Source organism: Amblyraja radiata, chromosome 41, assembly GCF_010909765.2.
Source record: "Amblyraja radiata isolate CabotCenter1 chromosome 41, sAmbRad1.1.pri, whole genome shotgun sequence".
Classification (NCBI taxonomy): Eukaryota; Metazoa; Chordata; class Chondrichthyes; order Rajiformes; family Rajidae; genus Amblyraja; species Amblyraja radiata.
Window position 1 is genome coordinate 15,269,472 of NC_045996.1, and position 20,125 is coordinate 15,289,596.

At 49.4% G+C, this 20,125-nt stretch overlaps 2 protein-coding genes across 2 annotated transcripts; one reads left to right on the forward strand and one right to left on the reverse strand.

Annotated features, from left to right (window-relative positions):
* Window positions 1–1,768: 1,768 nt before the first annotated feature.
* On the reverse strand, window positions 1,769–7,091 carry ovol3 (ovo like zinc finger 3). The gene is made up of 3 exons (XM_033014363.1): window positions 6,998–7,091; window positions 2,973–3,170; window positions 1,769–2,058 (listed from the first exon to the last, which is right to left on the reverse strand). The coding sequence occupies exons 1-3, from the start codon at window positions 7,089–7,091 to the stop codon at window positions 1,769–1,771; spliced, it is 582 nt and encodes a 193-aa protein (XP_032870254.1).
* A 5,918-nt stretch (window positions 7,092–13,009) lies between these two features.
* Window positions 13,010–16,294, forward strand: LOC116967840 (adenosine receptor A1-like). The gene is made up of 2 exons (XM_033014461.1): window positions 13,010–13,146; window positions 14,939–16,294. The coding sequence occupies exon 2, from the start codon at window positions 15,082–15,084 to the stop codon at window positions 16,120–16,122; it is 1,041 nt and encodes a 346-aa protein (XP_032870352.1). The 5' UTR covers window positions 13,010–13,146; window positions 14,939–15,081; the 3' UTR covers window positions 16,123–16,294.
* The last annotated feature ends 3,831 nt before the right edge of the window (window positions 16,295–20,125 follow it).

Consider the following 20,125-nt stretch of genomic DNA (forward strand, 5'->3'; position numbering starts at 1 on the left):
GGAGGTTTCTTATGTTGATGGAGGTACAGCAGGGAAACAGGCCCTTCGGCCCACTGAGTCCACGCCAGCCATCGATCACCTGTTGATGCCTGCTCCGTGTATTTGCCACTTTCAGTTGTCGGTACGTGTGGCCATTAAACTCTTGACTCATTCTCATCCGCTCACAACCAACTGGGGGAAATTTTACAGGCCCAATAAACCTACAAACCCGCACGTCTTTGGAGTGTGGGAGGAAACCAGAGCACCCGGAGAAAACCCACGCAGGTCACAGAGGGAACATACAAACTCCACAGAGAGCAGCCGTGGTCAGGATGGAACCCGGATCTTTGGCGCTGTGCGGAAACAACTCTTGGTTCTTGGGTTCTTGGTCCTCCAAAATATTCCAAATGGAATTTAAACTGGAGGTGGTGAAGGGAGGGCTTAAGCCAGAAAGGGTTATTGGGAAGAAAGAGCTACTTTATATTTAGTTGCATCTGGTTGGGTAACTATAGTTGGGTGGAGATTATTCCATGCTTTAATTGTGTGTGCGGGGGAAGAACGAATTGCTGTACACATCTGTCTTTGTAGCTGGGATCACAAATTGGATCGAATGCCCTCGTCTGCTCCTAATTGGTTTGGGTTTGGTGTAGGTCTTGTAATCTATGTCGAGCTGACCATTTAACATTTAACTCTGCCGCTGCACCACCATGTTTTGCTCACGCTTATACCATCTGTTTAAGAAAGAACTGCAGATGCTGGAAAAATCGAAGGTATACAAAAATGCTGGAGAAACTCAGCAGGTGAGGCAGCATCTATGGAGCGAAGGAATAGGTGACGCTCCATAGATGCTGCCTTACCCGCTGAGTTTCTCCAGTATTTTTCCCCTACCTTTGTACAGTCTGTAGTTCCTTGCGATGACGAAAGCTGACTTCTTAGTCTTTGATTTTTATGTTACACCTTGTACGCTTTATTAAGTTTCAGTGTTAGAGCACCGTGTGGAAACAGGCCCTTCGGCCCACCGAGTCCATGCCGACCAACCATCTCGCCCTGTAATAATAATAATAATAAATACTTTATTGATCCCCTCAGGGAAATTCAGATGTCCAGAAGCCCCCAACCAACAAACCCACAGATTCAAAACGAACGCAGACAGAAAATACATAGAATACAATGTGGACACTACCTGAGAGCAATAAATACTTAAAAAGACCAATAATTAACAATTAAAAATTAAAAATTGCAAAATGCATCCCCCTACAGCCTAGCGGTCCGAATTATAAAATCTAATGGCTGCAGGGGTGAAGGATCTCCTGAACCGCTCCGTTCTACAGGGCAGGGAGAGGAGCCGGTTGTTGTTCCGAGTGCTCTTTTGACTCTCCTGAATTAAATGGAGGGGATGCCCGGGGTTTTTCAGGATGACCTGCACCTTGTGCCTCATACGCCTCTCAAGCACATCCATCCCAGAGTCTACTCTCCCCTCCAGCACTGAGCTAGCTCGTTTAACCAGTTTGACCAGCTTCTTGTTGTTTTTTGCACTAATGCTGTTGCCCCAGCAGACAACAGCGTAGAAAATAACACTTGCAACCACCGTGTTCTATCCCACACACACAGAAGCCGATTAACCTACAAACCCGCACGTCTTTGGAATGAGGGAGGAAACCAGAGCACGTCACGTGGAGGACGTGCAAACTCCATACAGACAGCACCCGCAGTCAGGATCGAACCCGGGTCTCTGGCGCTGTGAGGCAGCAGCTGTACCCGCTGCGCCACCGTGTCTTTGATAATTTTCTTACACATAGCGTGGGAAGAGTATCCTGATCCTGTCGTGGATTGAGGCGCGGTGTTTGCGTAGGTACGCGCACACGGCAGGACTCCTGGGGTGGTGGTCTCGGATGTGGAGGACGTACGCATCCCCTTGATTGGATGTGAAGCCACAATCTTCACAGACAAACACCTTGGATCTGCGTTGCCGGTAGGCGTAGTTCTGGTGCATGTTGTGGACCTTCTTCAGGTGAGATTCCAGCGAGCACCGTTGTGTGAATGCCTTGTCGCACAGCTCGCACTTGTAGGGCCGAATGCCTGTTCAAACAAACAGAGGCAAAGAGCTTGTCTGAACCCTGGTGCAATTTCATTACTTCCTACGTGTAGTTTAGAGATACAGCACGGAAACGTGCACACCTCACACACACATGTGCACACAGTCACACACGTGCACACACACACACGTGCACACATGGGACGACAGATGGCACAATGGGCTAAGTGTTCGGCTGGCAACCGGAAGGTAGCCGGTTCGAATCCCGCTTGGAGTGCATACTGTCGTTGTGTCCTTGGGCAAGACACTTCACCCACCTTTGCCTGTGTGTGAATGTGTGTGAGTGATTGGTGGTGGTCGGAGGGGCCATAGGCGCAGATTGGCAGCCACGCTTCCGTCAGTCTGCCCCAGGGCAGCTGTGGCTACAGAAGTAGCTTACCACCACCGAGTGTGACTGAGGAGTGAATGAATAATGCGATGTAAAGCGCCTTGAGTATTAGAAAGGCGCTATATAAATCCCATCCATTATTATTATTATTATTATAGTCACACGTACACACAGATATACACACACATGTGCACACATACAGTCGCACACACAGAGATACGCACGCATGTGCACACATGCGCACACACACACATGTGCACACATACAGTCACATGTACACACACACGTGCACACATACACATGTACACACTGTCACATATGCACACAGATACACACACACATTAAAATAGACCCTTGAAATATAATAAATTAATTCTTCATAAATGAAGACACCATTTTAAACTCCCTGTGTTTGTATTCTAGCCCTCTTGAAATAAACGCTAACATTAACGCCTCTTGTGCCTCCATTCTTATTGAGAGCTTTGTTACGCTTGAAGACACTGCATAAATGTTGGTTGTTGTAACAAGGAGTGGCCCTTCGCCGGATGGACTGCTAGCCAGTGTCCCTACCTGTGTGTGTGCGCATGTGCCTCTTCAGATCGAAGGTGTCATTGAAACCTTTCCCGCAGAAGCTGCAGACGTGCCTCTTCACCGTGCTGTGGGACCTCAGGTGGCGGGTTAGCATGCGTTGTAGCGGGAACGCCTTCCAGCAGTAGAGGCAGACAAAGTGTCCCTCAGTATAGGCTGCCTTCGCCTTGCAAGAAGAATTCAACAATTAGAAACCAGATGAGACAATCTTCCACGAAGGGCTTACAACGTGGGGCGGCACGGTGGCGCAGCGGGTAGAGCTGCTGCCTCACAGCGCCAGAGACCCGGGTTCGATCCCGACTACAGGTGCTGTCTGTACGGAGTTTGTACATTCTCCCTGTGACTGCGTGGGCTTTCTCCAGGTGCTCCAGTTTCCTCCCACATTCTAAAGACTTGCAGGTTTGTAGGTTATTTGGCCTCTGGATTATCCCTGGTGTGTTGGGTAGAACGGGTGTGGACTTGGTGGGCCGAAGGGCCTGTTTCCTCGCTGTATGTCTGGTCTAAACTACCTCCTCTGGCTGCTTGTTCCATGTACCCATCACCATTTGTGTGATCAGGTTGCTATTAAATCTTTCCTCCTCTCGCTTCCCCTCTGCCTTGTCTGTGGAATTCTCTGCCTCAGAGGGCGGTGGAGGCCGGTTCTCTGGATGCTTTCAAGAGAGAGCTAGATAGGGCTCTTAAAGATAGTGGAGTCAGGGGATATGGGGAGAAGGCAGGAACGGGGTACTGATTGGGGGTGATCAGCCATGATCACATTGAATGGCGGTGCTGGCTCGAAGGGCCGAATGGCCTGCCCCTGCACCTATTGTCTATTGTCTATGTTACCTTGGTTTTCATTAAGGGGCAGTCCCCTTAAAACATGACCCAAGCGCAAGGAGATCATTTAACTTAGCCTCAGGTTTGTCACGGACATTGTGGGCGTAAGGGCCTGTTCCTGTATAAAACACAAAGAGCTGGAGAAAATCAGTGGGTTAGCTGGCATCTCTGGAGGACATGGATAGGCAGAATTTTGGCTCAGGAACCTTCCTGAGCCAAACTCCTCCAACCTCATCTACTGTATCCGGTGTTCAGGATGTGGACTAGTACATCGGTGAGACCAAACATAGACTGGGCCATCGTTTTGCAGAACACCTTCACTCAGCCCACCTGAACCTACCTGATCTCCCGGTTGCTAAACTAATTCTCCTCCCCATTCCCACACTGACCTTTCTGTCCTTGGTCTCCTCCATTGTCAGAGTGAGGTTAAACGCAAATTGGAGGAACAGCATCTCATATTTCGCTCGGGCAGCTTACACCCCAGTGGTATGAATATTGATTTCTCCAACTTCAGGTAGCCCCGGCATTCACTCTCTCTCAATCCCTCCCCCACCCAAATCACACCAGCTTCTCGTTCTCACCCAGCAAACAGTTAACAACGGCCTGTTTCCTTTAACTTCGTTACTTTTTTTGCAAATCTTTCATTCATTGTTCTTTATCTCTCTACATCATCGTCTATATCCCTCGTTTCCCCCTATCCCTAATCAGTCTGAAGAAGGGTCTCGACCCGAAACGTCACCCATTCCTTCTCTCCGGAGATGCTGCCTGTCCCGCTGAGTTACTCCAGCTTTTTGTGTCTATCTTCTATGTTCTCAGTGAGTTTGAACGATGACTTCTGAGGGGTCCTCAATGCAACTCAACAAATATTTGTAATTCATTTTTGTTTTTTTCACCAAGTGATATCGAAGTGATGGTTGTGGATCGTCACTCAAAATGTAACTCCTAAAATTGTACCTGGGCTGTGTGAATCGCAGGTGATTTTTCCAAGTGGGTTAGCCCATCATGGACTGTTGCATCAAACAGGTTTGCTCTCACATTTTGGGATTTCCCCTCTCGATTGATCGCTGCATCCTGTTCCGGCAAATGTTGCACAATATATCCACCTGTGCGTTCTGCAGGTACAATTAACAGGTATTTATAGCACTTGTGCAGGAAGGAACTGCAGATGCTGTTTACACTGAAAATAGACACAAATGCCGGAGTAACTCAGCGGTGTCTATATTCAGTGTAAACCAGCATCTGCTGCTCCTTTCAGCATAATACAATTTGCTTAGTGTTGTCCTGTGTACAGTAAAAGGCTTCAGTTTGTGCGCTAACCAGTCAGCGGAAAGACTATACATGATTACAATCAAGCCCTCCACAGTGTACAGATACAGGATACAGAATATAACATTTAGTGTCAAGATTATCCCACTCTTGTTTAAGAAAAATTCAGACAGGTACATGGATAGGATGGGTTTAGAGGAATATGGACCAAACGCAGGCAGGTGGGACTAGTGTAGCTGGCCGGTGTTGGCAAGTTGGGCCAAAGGGCCTGTTTCCACGATGTATGACTGACTCTATGACTTTATATCATTGAAGTCCGATTACAAATAGTTTAAACGTTTCCAATGAGATAGATGGGAAGTCAGACCGCTCTCTAGCTGATGAGAAGATCGTTCATTTGCCTGATAACAGTGTTTCCCTTGCCCCTAACCAGTCTGAAGAAGGGTCTCAACCAGAAACGTCACCCATCCCTTCTCTCCAGAGATTGCTGCCTGTCCCGCTGAGTTACTCCAGCACTTTGAGTCTATCTTCGATATAAACCTGTATCTGCAGTTCCTTCCTACACATTTTGTCTGCTCCACTGCCAAATCTCCTCAAGGTATGTCTACTTTGTAGAAGTTCTCTCTCCAACGAGAGTTCTGCCACACTATATCATCCCTAACCAGTCTGAAGAAGGGTCTCGACCCGAAATGTCACCCATTCCGTCTCTCCGGAGATGCTGCCTGTCCCGCTGAGTTAATCCAGCATTTTGTGTCTACCTATACTTTCCCCTGAACCTCGTACACAATCTAAGCCTAAAAGAGTTGCTGGTGATAACTGGTGAGTGCCACTTACCCTGAGGTCTTTAATATTCACCGATGAGCTAATAGTCCCTCTCAGTTTAATAGAGACATAATTAACTGCAGATGCTGCCATGCTGAGCAAAACACAAAGTGCAGGTGGGTCAGGCAGCATCCATGGAGGGAACGGATGGGCGATGTTTTGGATTGGGACCCTTCCTCAGATTCAAGAAGGTTCCTCTCCTGAAAGGTGGTCTGTCCATTCCCCCCACAGATGCTGCCTGACCTGCAGCTTCCTCCAGCACTTTATCTGATAGTTGCTTCTCGATTTCTACCTTCCTTCTGATCTCTCCCCTAACTTCCATCCAAGTTCACAACTGCCTTATGTCCCTCCTCTCTCAACCCCCTCTCTCTTCCACCCTCCCTCTCTCTTCCACTCTCCCTCTCTCTCCCTCTCACACCCTCTCAGTCTCCAACCCACTCTTAAGCCCCCTCTCTCCCTCCCTCTCTCTATCTGACTGAATCCTGGGATGTCAGGACTTTCATATGAAGAAAGACTGGATAGACTCGGCTTGCACTCGCTAGAATTTAGAAGATTGAGGGGGGATCTTATAGAAACTCACAAAATTCTTAAGCGGTTGGACAGGCTAGATGCAGGAAGATTGTTCCCGATGTTGGGGAAGTCCAGAACTAGGGGTCACAGTTCAAGGATAAGGGGGAAGTCTTTTAGGACAGAGAAGAGAAAAAAAAATGTTCACACAGAGAGTGGTGAATCTGTGGAATTCTCTGTCACAGAAGGTAGTTGAGGCCACAGTTCATTGGCTATATTTAAGAGGGAGTTAGATGTGGCCCTTGTGGCTAAAGGGATCAGGGGGTATGGAGAGAAGGCAGGTACAGGATACTGAGTTGGATGATCAGCCATGATCATATTGAATGGCGGTGCAGGCTCGAAGGGCCGAATGGCCTCTACTCCTGCACCTATTTTCTATGTTTCTATCTCTCTCCCCCCACTCTTTCACCCCCCCTCTCTCCCTTTCTCTCCCCCTCTCTCTCTCCCTCACCCCCCCCCCCCCCCCCCCCCCCCCATCCCCCTCTCACCCCCTCAGCCAGGGTGAGGTTTGAGGTTGCACTCTAAACAGAACTTACCAGGAATGTAGAAATCCCCGCGATGATGATCACACACCAGGCCCCAGTCACGGCCCACACACGCCCGCCGTTTGACCAGAAACGCCCGGGGCATGGTGCTGAAGTGGACAGCTGCTGGTCCCTTGCAGCAGAAACCACAGCCAACAGCCAAGAGTTCCCAAAACACCAGCCACTGTCCAGATATCAAAGAGCAACTCTCTCTCTCCAAATGCAACCTGTCCCCCAGGGTTAAGTGCATTTAAGTACACATGTGGAGTGATTTGCCTTATGCAAAAAAAAACATAGTCAAATCTGTTTGGATAAAAGATATTAATTTTTTTCTCACAACAGTTTCAAAGGGCTTTGTTTTGTCCATGTGGACATTGTGTATGGTTTTGCAAATCAGATCAATTGCATTTTTTCTATCCTCTTTATGCAAATTCTAATGTTGCTTTAGACATAAACACTGCAGCCCAAAGATGATGATGAGGCAAAGACCACCTGTCCCAGGTACCATTTTTTACCAGCGCTGTCGGCTATTGCAATGTCCAGATTCTAGACTCTATTAAATTGTGGAGAGGGTTTGCCCTCAAGCAGAGAACGGAGCGATATGGATCACATGCTGGCAGAGGAGATTAGTTTAAGATGCAGGAAGATTGTTCCCGATGTTGGGGGAGTCCAGAACAAGGGGTCACAGTTTAAGGATAAGGGGGAAGTCTTTTAGGACCGAGATGAGAAAAAACATTTTTCACACAGAGAGTGGTGAATCTGTGGAATTCTCTGCCACAGAAGGTAGTTGAGGCCACAGTTCATTGGCTATATTTAAGGGGGAGTTAGATGTGGCCCTTGTGGCTAAAGGGATCAGGGGGTATGGAGAGAAGGCAGGTACAGGATACTGAGTTGCATGATCAGCCATGATCATATTGAATGGCGGTGCAGGCTCGAAGGGCCGAATGGCCTACTCCTGCACCTATTTTCTATGTTTCTAAAAACTGGAGGTGGACAAAAGTGCTGGAGAAACTCAGCGGGTGCAGCAGCATCTATGGAGCGAAGGAAATAAGCAATGTTTCGGGACGAAACGTTGCCTATTTCCTTCGCTCCATAGATGCTGCTGCACCCGCTGAGTTTCTCCAGCACTTTTGTCTACCTTCGATTTTCCAGCATCTGCAGTTCCTACTTAAAAAATCAGTTTAAAGACTTACAGGTTTGTAGGTTAATTGGCTTGGGTAAAATGGTACATTGTCCCTAGTGTGTGTAGGATAGTGTTAGTGTGCGGGGATCGCTGGTCGGCACGGACTCGGTGGGCCGAATGGCCTGTTACCACGCTGCATCTCTAAACTAAACATCCAGGCAAAAAACTCCAAATACATTAACACATTTTTTGTTTGTGTGTAGGAAGGAACTGCAGGTGCTGGTTTAAACCAAAGATAGACACAAAATGTTGGAGTAACTCAGCGGGACAGGCAGCATCTCTGGAGAGAAGGAATGGGTGATGTTTCGGGTCGAGAGACCCTTCTTCAGACTCCTTAAGACTTCAGAGTCTGAAGAAGGGTCTCGATCCGAAACGTCACCCATTCCTTCTCTCCATAGATGCTGCCTGTCCCGCTAAGTTTAGAAACATACACAGAAACATACATAGAAAATAGGTGCAGGAGTAGGCCATTCGGCCCTTCGAGCCTGCACCGCCATTCGATATGATCATGGCTGATCATCCAACTCAGTATCCTGTACCTGCCTTCTCTCCATACCCCCTGATCCCTTTAGCCACAAGGGCCACATCTAACTCCCTCTTAAATATAGCCAATGAACTGGCCTCAACTACCTTCCGTGGCAGAGAATTCCACAGATTCACCACTCTCTGTGTGTAAAAAATGATTTCCTCATCTCAGTCTTATCCTTAAACTGTGACCCCTTGTTCTGGACTTCCCCAACATTGGGAATAATCTTCCTGCATCTAGCCTGTCCAACCCCTAGTTTCTCCAGCATGTTTGTCTATCCTTCGCTCCATAGATGCTGCCTGTCCCGCTGAGTTACTCCAGCATTTTGTGCCTATCTTCGGTGTAAACCAGCATCTGCAGTTCCTTCCTCAACTAAAGTAAACATGTTTTGCATTATGTTCGGCACAGACTTTGGAGACCGAGATCTTGCTGGTCTGGGCTTTGTCTCTGTCAGGAACTGTTGAGGATTTACATGGAGTTTTGTGGGTCCAAGGCGGTACCGAAAGGCAGGCGTCTGGCAACCCGTGGCGCCCGCAATGTTTATCGAAGGGGAAGCGTTGAGCGTGGAAGACGAGGCTGGATGCAGCTGTGTCAACAACACCAGACTTGATGTAAATTGGTCCATCATTGCTGATTGAAACCCTCGCGTAACAACACACAAACAAAACATGCAAATTGGACGAACACCATCTCATATTTCACTTGGCCAGCTTACAGCCCAGTCGTATGAAAATGGATTTATCCAACTTCCAGTAACTCCTGCATTCCCTCCCTCTCTATCCCTCCTCCACCCGTCACACCAGCTTCTCGTTCTCACCTGGCGAACAGCTAACAACGGCCTGTTTCCTTTATCATCACTACTTTTTTTACATATCTTTCATTCATTTGTTCTATATCGGTGGAATTCTCTGCCTCAGGTGGAGGTGGAGGCCGGTTCTCTGGATGCTTTCAAGAGAGAGCTAGATAGGGCTCTTAAAAATAGCGGAGTGGTGAGTCTGTGGAATTCTCTGCCTCAGAGGGCGGTGGAGGCAGGTTCTCTGGATGCTTTCAAGAGAGAGCTAGATAGGGCTCTTAAAAATAGCGGAGTCAGGGGATATGGGGAGAAGGCAGGAACGGGGTACTGATTGTGGATGATCAGCCATGATCACATTGAATGGCGGTGCTGGCTCGAAGGGCCGAATGGCCTCCTCCTGCACCTATTATCTATTGTCTATCACCGTGTATATCTCTCGTTTCCCTCCCCCTGACCTTCAGTCTGAAGAAGGGTCTCGACACGAAACGTCACCTATTCCTTTTCTCCAGAGATACCGCCTGACTCACTGAGTTACTCCAGCTTTTTGTGTCTGTCTTTCGTTTAAACCAGCATCTGCAGTTCCTTCCTACACAAAAACACGTGTTAATGCATTTGGAGTTGTTTGCCTGGATGCCAATGTTTAGATGTAACACTCTCCGAGCAGTTTTGAGTTACATTAGTTTAGCTTAAAGATGAAGCATGGAAGTGGTCAGCCACCTCCTATCTCCATTCGGCTAGACGGGCCGAACGGCCTACTCCTGCACCTAATTTTTCTCTGTTGACATCTCCATATCTCTCCCAGTAGCAACCCATCCAGTCTCTGCATCGGCGGGCTATAATATAAGGTTTCATCCATAATAGACAATAGACAATAGGTGCAGGAGTAGGCCATTCGCCCCTTCGAGCCAGCACCGCCATTCAATGTGATCATGGCTGATCATCCCCAATCAGTACCCCGTTCCTGCCTTCTCCCCATATCCTCTGACTCCGCTATTTTTAAGAGCCCTATCTAGCTCTCTCTTGAAAGCATCCAGAGAACCGGCCTCCACCGCCCTCTGAGGCAGAGAATTCCACAGACTCACCACTCTCTGTGAGAAAAAGTGTTTCCTCGTCTCCGTTCTAAATAGGGGCATCTGACCGGGTATTAATCCTGATCTTTGCACGGGGCGGGGTGGGAATTTAACCCCACCAACTTTCAGATTCAGCTGAAAGTGGCTTCGGGAACCGCGCTCCAGAATTGGCATCGTTTTACAAAGTCAAGTGAACTGCTTGATAACGCAAACCTGAAATGTCGCCTGAAGCCGGAATTAATTGTTGGCCGTCTTTGCTTTGATAAGGAAGCTATCTGCAATGTTTGATCCGATGTGTGATTCAAGCAGCTTTTATTTCACTCTAACCACAGTCACTGTACACACACACACACACACACACACACACACACTGCCCCCTGCTTGCCTGCCTCTCAGCATGGTTTAAAAGATCATGAGAGATAGGAGCAGAATTAGGCCATTCGGCCCATCAAGTCTACTCCGCCATTCAACCACGGCTGATCCATCTCTCCCTCCTAACCCCATTCTCCTGCCCACGGTGGCGCAGCGGGTAGAGCTGCTGCCTCACAGCGCCAGAGACCCGGGTTCGATCCTGCCTACGGGTGCTGTCTCCACGGAGTTTGCACGTTCTCCCCGTGACCTGTATGGGTTTTCTCCGGGTGCTCCGGTTTCCTCCCACACTCCAAAGACGTGCAGAGTTGTAGGTGAATTGGCTTCTGTAAATTGTCTCTGGAGTGTAGGATCGTGCTAGTGTACGAGTGATAGTTGGTCAGCATGGACTCGGTGGGCCGAAGGGCCTGTTTCCATGCTGTTCTTCTAAACTAACCCAGCAAATATTGTTCATCCCTATCTCTAAAGGGACATTTTAGAATCAAGCGCATTGTGGTTATGGGATCATATATTATAGCTGTGTCAACACCATTAAGATGCATATTGGTTTATGATTCTCACACGCACAAGGTGCAGTGAAAGGCCTTTGTCTGCTTGCTGTCCAATTAAACCACATCATATCACACACGGGCGCACAAAAAGGCACAAAAAGGCGCAGCGGGTAGAGTCGCTGCCTCACAGAGCTCGCAGCGCCGGGGACCCGGCTTCCATCCCGACTGCGGGTGCTGTCTGTACGGAGTTTGCATGTTCTCCCCGTGACCTGCGTGGGGTTTCTCCTGAGATCTTCCGTTTCCTCCCACACTCCAAAGACGTGCAGGTTTGTAGGTGAATTGGTGTAAATGTAAAATTGTCCTTAGGATAGTGTTAGTGGGCGAGATCGGTAAAGGAAACGTGAATATATCCCTCCTTCCCTCCTCACCCCCCCCCCCCCCCAGACCCTTCTGTCCCCTCCTCCCCCCCCCCCCCCAGACCCTTCTGTCCCCTCATCCCCCCCCCAGACCCCTCTGTCCCCTCCTCACCCCCCCCCCCCCAGACCCCTCTGTCCCCTCATCCCCCCCCCCAGACCCCTCTGTCCCCTCATCCCCCTCACCCCCCCCCCATCCCCCTCACCCCCCAGACCCCTCTGTCCCCTCCTCACCCCCCCCCCCCCAGACCCTTCTGTCCCCTCATCCCCCTCACCCCCCCCCCCCCAGTCCCCCTCATCCCCCCCCCCCAGACCCCTCTGTCCCCTCATCCCCCCCCCCAGACCCCTCTGTCCCCATCATCCCCCCCCCCAGACCCCTCTGTCCCCTCATCCCCCCCCCAGACCCCTCTGTCCCTCATCCCCCTCACCCCCCCATCCCCCTCACCCCCAGACCCCTCTGTCCCCTCCTCACCCCCCCCAGACCCCTCTGTCCCCCTCATCCCCCTCACCCCCCCCAATCCCCCTCACCCCCCCAGACCCCTCTGTCCCCTCCTCACCCCCCCCCCCCCAGACCCCTCTGTCCCCTCATCCCCCTCACTCCCCAGTCCCCTCTCCACGCTGCGAGAGTGTTCAGTCGCTCCACCATTATCCAACACTGTTCCTGCGGACAGTTCCAGTTCCCGCATTGTTGACCGAGCCGCGGGAGGGGAGAGAGGGGGGGAGAGGAGAGGAGGGAGAGGGGAGAGAGGGGAGGGGGAGAGGAGAGGGGGAGGGGGAGAGGGGAGGGGGAGAGAGGGGAGGGGGAGAGGAGACAACAGACACAGAAAACATCCTGCAAAGAAAATACTAACCAGAAATTAATTCCACGCACACCCCCCGTGACTGGAACTGCAGAACATTGTGGGGGAAAATGCTTTTGCAAATTCAGGTCAGTACTTTACTCCTTTCAATAGACGTTCCCTGAGATGTTTTTAATCAGTGGCAGATTCTAGTTACCTGTTGCAGGTATTGGAGGTCAGGTGTGTAGGAATAACTCTCGATTAATTAATATATATATATATTTTGTTGACGGTGTTAATTCCTTGCACAGGGTATAAATGTAACCAGGTGTGAAGTTGGGTCTCGACCCGAGATGTCACCCATCCTTTTTCTCCAGAGATGCTGCCTGTCCCGCTGAGTTACTCCAGCACTTTGTGTCTATCATCGGTGTAAAGCAGCATCTGCAGTTCCTCCCTGCACAACTTTAGCCCGTCCCTGCCATCCATGTTGCAGGGTGACGCTGACTGAAGATGGCATCACGGTGAAAAGCAGCACAGGTAAGTGATAATTTTATGCTGAGGCAGGTAAAGGTGCTGAGGCTCAACTCCACCTGATCTCGGCCAACATGTGGCGTATAGTCTGAAGAAGGGTTTCGGCCCGAAACATTGCCTGTTTCCTTCGCCCCATAGATGCTGCTGCTCCCACTGAGTTTCTCCAGCTTTTTTGTCTACCTTGTGTTTACCTTTGGTCTCAGCCAGCATCTGTAGTTCCTCTCCAGCCTGCGTCACGGCTGTGAAACGTGTGGTTTCTCTTGCTTCCACGCCCCGCTCTTACTTGAGTTCTGCGATGAGTTGCATCTACCTCGGTCCCAAAAGTGGAAGTTGTCTTGACGTGAATTCTTTAGCCTTTAGGTGGGAGATTGCATGGTCCACCCTGTCATCAACGTGACGTGCACAAACAAATAAGATCAAATAGAACAAGTTGTCCTACAAGTTGCACGTCATACGCAAGGAGAAGATGTTTACACACAGTATTAGCATGCTGAAGTCAACTATACATTCTACTGAAGACAGACACAAACTGCTGGAGCAACTCAGCAGTATGTTGAAGGGCCTCGACCTGAAACCTTCTCTTCCCATCCAACCTTCACCCATTCCTTCTCTCCACAGATGCTGCCTGACCCGCTGAGTTACTCCAGCACTCTGTGAAACGTCACCTATCCATGTTCTCCACAGATGCTGCCTGACCCGCTGAGTTACTCCAGCACTCTGTGAAACGTCACCTATCCATGTTCTCCACAGATGCTGCCTGACCCGCTGAGTTATGGTGCATCAGCATCCGTGGAGCTAAGGAAATAGGCAACATTTCGGGCCGAAACCCTTCTGGAAATAGGCAACGTTTCGGGCTGAAACCCGGAAGGGTTTCGGCCCGAAACGTTGCCTATTTCCTTAGCTCCATAGATGCTGCTGCACCCGCTGAGTTACTCCAGCACTCTGTGAAATGTCACCTATCCATGTTCTCCACAGATGCTGCCTGACCCGCTGAGTTACTCCAGCACTCTGTGTCTATCTTCAGTGTAAATCAGCACCTGCAGTTCCTTCTTGACAGCACAAGTTATACTGACAGCACAATCTCAGGAAAATGATATTTTTTGATGCATGATGATCACAGATGCAAACACAGCCTTACAATGGGTATTGATATTGTGTCCTGGGCCTCCTCCATGGCCAGAGTGAGGCCACACCCAACTCTGCAGTTCCTTCCTACTTATTCCACTTGAGCAGCTTAAAACCCAATGGTATGAACATTGTAGAAACAAGGAACTGCAGATGCTGGTTTATACCGCAGATAGACACAAAGTGCTGGAGTAACTCAGCGGGTCAGGCAGCATCTGTGGAGAACATGGATAGGTGACGTTTCACAGAGTGCTGGAGTAACTCAGCGGGCCAGGCAGCATCTGTGGAGAACATGGATAGGTGACGTTTCAGAGTGCTGGAGTAACTCTGTTTTTTGGGTCTATCTATGTTTGCTTGAGTCCGTTTGGTGCCTGTATCTGTGAAGTCTCAACCCGTTTCCTCTCTGTCCTTTTCCTCTAACGAAGGGTCTCGACCCGAAACGTCACCCATTCCTTCTCTCCAGAGATGCTGCCCGTCCCGCTGAGTTACTCCAGCATTTTGTGTCTTCCTTCGGTTTAAACCAGCATCTGCAGTTCCTCCCTACAAACCTAGAAAGGTGTGGCTTGTTCATATTTGTTTCTCGGCCTGGGATGTGGAGGAATTGGATGGTGGGGTCAGCGATAGGGTTAGAAACAGATTGAAGATTGAATCGTTTTGTTACCGTTTTTCTCAGGTGGGGCTGGATCCACTGGTTGAGGATTTATCCACGGTGGAGAGAGGGGATGAAGAGGCGCGAGCAGTGGAAACGATGAAGAATCGCACGAAGAAGAAGATGAAATAAGAAGGAGTAAGAAGTTTGTGCGTTGTCGTTCCACCATGGACGTGTTTGTTGATGTCCCATCCAATCTGTCCCACAGTAAAATCAACTGTACCACTGATTTTCTCAACATCAGGGCATGGTATTTTATTGTGGAAGTCTTCACAGCTTTCTTTGCCGTCCTGGGGAACATTTTTATCTGTTTTGTCGTGGTCAGGAACCGAAAGCTGAGGACAGTGACTAATTTCTTCCTGGTGTCGTTGGCTGTGGCGGACATGTTGGTGGGCGCAGTGGCGATCCCGTGTGCCCTGCTGTCTGATCTCGGCATCCCGGTATGCCGCTACTACCTGTGTGTCCTCATGTTGTGCAGCATATTAGTGCTGACCCAAGCCTCCATCTTCGGGCTGTTTGCCGTGGCGGTGGAGCGGTACATTGCCGTGCTAGCCCCTCTCCGCTACCGGCAGCTGCTGACCAACAGGACCACGGCCATGATCATCTTTGGCTCCTGGGCGCTGGCGGTGGTCATCGGTCTGTTGCCGCTGATGGGTTGGCGCAAGGCGGCTACGCCCAACGAGACGTGCATCTTCTTCAACATCATCGACCAGGCCTACATGGTCTACTTCAACTTCATCCTCTGCATGCTGCTCCCGCTGGTGGCCATGTTTGTCATCTACGCCAAGATCTTCACCGAGGCCCGGAGACAAATCAGGAGAATAGCCGAGCGACACATCAACATCAGCGTGGAGGAAAAGCGCCGGAGGGTTGTCCGGAAGGAACTGCGGACGGCCACCTCCCTCTTCATTATTCTTTTCTGCTTCACCCTCAGTTGGATTCCTATCCACATCATCAACTGCATTGAGCTCTTCTGTCCACATTACCACATCCCGACCCCTCTCATGCTCGTCACCGTCGTCTTGTCCCACGCCAACTCGGTGGTCAACCCCATAGTCTACGTCTTCAGGATAAGGACCTTCTGGGACGCGTTCCAGGACCTCTTCCCTTGCCTGGGCTTGGTCGGCAAACACTTCAAGCCCGGCTTTACTGGCATGGTTCAGATGGCGCCGTTGGGCAACAGGTGCGATGTGTTGCCGGGGAACTGAGGATTAGGGGGTGGATCTTCTGGGAAACTCTCCCCCCACCTGTACAGCATGAAGATGGGTCCAGATCCCAAACGCTCTCCAAAGATGCTGCCTGATCGCTGGGTTTATACAGGCATGCAGCGTTGGAAACAGGCCCTTCGGCCCAACTTGTCCATGCTGACCAAGATGTCCCATCTACACCAGTTCCACCTGCCAACATTTGGCCCATGTGCCTCTAAAACTTTCATATCCATGTACCTAGAGGCAGGAAACATGTTCCCGATGTTGGGGGAAGTCCAGAACAGGGGCCACAGGGTTTAAGAATAAGGAGTAAGTGCTGGCTTGAAGGGACAAATGGCCTACTCCTGCACCTATTGTCTATTGTCTATTGTCTACCTGTCCAAGTGTCTGTTCAAAGGTGTTGATGTACCTGCCTCAACTACCTCCTCTGGCAGCTCGTTCCATGCACCCACATGTGTGAAAAAGTTACCCCTCAGATTCCTATTAAATCTTTCCCCTCTCACTTATAACCTAGTTGTCTGGTTCTTAATTTCCCTCGGGATGTTGTAAGTCTACGATGTCCCAGTTTTGCACCATCCCCTCTCTACACACCATGGGCAATTTGCAGAAGGCGATGAACCTACAATCACGCCTGCCTTTGGGTTGTGGGAGGAAACCGGGCAGTCGGAGGAAACCCACGCTCTTTATGGGGAGTTTGCACGTTCATCCTCTTTCTACCTATGTTTTATCCAGTGGGGAGATTGAACATGTGTGAATGGAGATGTGGGCCAGTGGCTTCATCAGCTGTACCAAGTTAGTCCTTAGCCGTAAAGTCTTTGGGACACACTGGGGTTAGGAAGATTCATAACTTCCAGGAGCAGAATTAGGCCATTCGGCCCATCATCTACTCCGCCATTCAATCATTGCTGATCTATCTCTCCCTCTCAACCCCATTCTCCTGCCTTCTCCCCATAACCTCTGACACCCGCACTAATCAGGAATCTATCTACCTCTGCTATAAAAATATCCATTGACTTGTGGCCTCCACAGCCGTCTGTGGCAAAGAATTCCACAGATTCACCACCCTCTGACTAAAGAAATTCCTCCTCATCTCCTTTCGAAAGGTAAGTCCTTTAATTCTGAGGCTGTGACCTCTGGTCCTAGACTCTCCCACTAGTGGAAACATCCTCTCCACATCCACTCTATCCAGGCATTTCACTATTCAGTAAGTTTCAATGAGGTTTCCCCTCATCCTTCTAACCTCCAGCGAGTACAGGCCCAGTGCCGGCAAACGCTCATCATAGGCACAATGGGCTAAGTGTTCGGCTGGCAACCGGAAGGTAGCCGGTTCGAATCCCGCTTGGAGTGCATACTGTCGTTGTGTCCTTGGGCAAGACACTTCACCCACCTTTGCCTGTGTGTGAGTGATTGGTGGTGGTCGGAGGGGCCGTAGGCGCAGATTGGCAGCCACGCTTCCGTCAGTCTGCCCCAGGGCAGCTGTGGCTACAGAAGTAGCTTACCACCACCGAGTGTGACTGAGGAGTGAATGAATAATGCGATGTAAAGCGCCTTGAGTATTAGAAAGGCGCTATATAAATCCCATCCATTATTATTATTATTATTAGGTTAACCCACTCATTCCTGGGATTATTCTTGTAAACCTCCTCTGGACCCTCTCCAGAGCCAGCACATCCTTCATCAGATATGGGGCGCAAAGTTGCTCACAGTATTCCAACTGCGATCTGACCAGCGCCTTATCAAACCTCAGCCTGTTTTTATTTTCTAGTCCTCCCGAAATAAATGCTAGCATTCCGTTTGCCTTCCTTACTATCGGTTCCACTCACAAATTAACTTTTTCGGAACCCTGCACACAAAGGTCCTAAAGAAATGCAGAAAACTTTCTTGTGTAGGAAGGAACTGCAGATGGTTTAAACCGAAGATGAACACAAAAAGTTGGAGTAACTCAGCGGGACAGTCAGCATCTCTGGAGAAAAGGAGTCGGGTCGAGACCCTTCTTCAGACTGAGAGTCCTGAATATTGATTTCTCTAACTTCAAGTAATCCTTGAATCCCCCCCCTCCCCTTCTCTGTCCCTCCCCCACCCTAGTCGTACCAGCTTCAAAGTCTGAAGAAGGGTTTCGGCCCGAAACGTGGCCTATTTCCTTCGCTCCATAGATGCTGCTGCACCCGCTGAGTTTCTCCAGCATTTTTGTCTACCTTCAAAGTCATCTTGTTGAGTCTCATTGCCTGTTACCTGTTTTCACCACAGCTAACAATGGCCTCTTTCCTTTATTTCATTGTCACTTTTTTTTCGTTTCTTTCATTCATTGTTCATTATCTCTCTGCATCACCGTCTAGATCTCTCCTTTCCCTCTCCCCTGACTCTCAGTCTGAAGAAAGGTCTGGACCAGAAACGTCACCTATTCCTTCTCTCCAGAGATGCTGCCTGACCCACCGAGTTACTCCAGCACTCTGTGTCTATCTTCAGCAAACGTTATCGATCTCTGCCGCCGTTTCAAGGAGGGAGGTGACAAATCGTGAATATTTCATACTTCCCTCGTGTCTCTTTGCTTGTCGTGTGGCCTTGCGGTTTGATAAAGTATTCTTCCGTGGTTGCGTGGTAGTATCGAGCATAAACCATACAAGTTGTTATTGTAATTCATTCTGTCGTTAGTGAGCAACATTGGGTGGGTAAAAACAAATCAGATTAGCATCTATGGAGAACCAGGTCAGAGGTTCACCTCGTCGTGAAATGAGTATAGAAGTTGGGAGGTCATGTTGCAGTTGTATAAGACGTTGGTGAGACCGCAGTTAGAGTATTGTGTTCCGTTCTGGGCACCATGTTATAGGAAAGATATTGTCAAGCTTGAAAGGGTTCAGAGAAGATTTACCAGCATGTTGCCAGGACTAGAGGGTGTGAGCTATAGGGAGAGGTTGAGTAGGCTGGGTCTCTATTCCATGGAGAGCAGGAGGATGAGGAGTGATCTTATAGAGGTGTATAAGATCATGAGAGGACTAGATCGGGCAGATGTACAGAATCTCTTGCCCAGAGTAGGGGAATCGAGGACCAGAGGACATAGGTTCAAGGTGAAGGGGAAAAGATTTAATAGGAATCTGAGGGGTAACTTTTTCACACAGAGGGTGGTGGGTGTATGGAACGAGCTGCCGGAGGAGGTAGTTGAGGCAGGGACTGTCCCAACGTTTAAGAAACAGTTAGACAGGTACATGGATAGGACAGGTTTGGAGGGATATGGACCAAACGCAGGCAGGTGGGACTAGTGTAGCTGGGACATGTCGGCCGGTGTGGGCAAGGTGGGCCAAAGGGCCTGTTTCCACACTGTATCACTCTATGATGCTAATGAACCCACCACACAATGCTGGAAAAGATGAGTGGTAAAGAAGTTGAAAAGTAGAGGCATAGATGACAGGGGATGGGTGTATGGAACGAGCTGCCAGAGGAGGTAGTTGAGGCACGGACTATCGCAACATGTAAGAAATGTTGCACGGCACGGTGGTGCAGCGGGTAGAGCTGCTGCCTCACAGGGCCAGAGACCAGGGTTCGATCCTGACTACAGGTGCTGTCTGTACGGAGTTTGCACGTTCTCCCCGTGACCTGCGTGGGTTTTCTACAGGGTGCACTGGTTTCCTCCCTCACTCCAAAAACGTACAGATTCGTAGGTTAATCGGCTTGGTATAAATGCACAATTGTCCCTGGTGTGTGTAGGATTATGTTAGTGTGCGGGGATCGCTGGTCAGAATAGAATAGAATAGAATAGAATAGAATAGAATCTTTAATTGCCACGCAACCAGGGTTGGTGGTATTTGGGTTCGGTACATGATGGTACACTGCTTTTGTTACATACCACTAATAACACAGATCACTGTAATAAAGTGCATCCATACCACATCACAAATCACAAATCTCACCAACAATACATAGTGCAAAAGAACAAACAAAGACCATAGACAAGGCACTGTATACATCAAAAGTCATATTATTGTCTGATTATTGGACGGAATTGAGA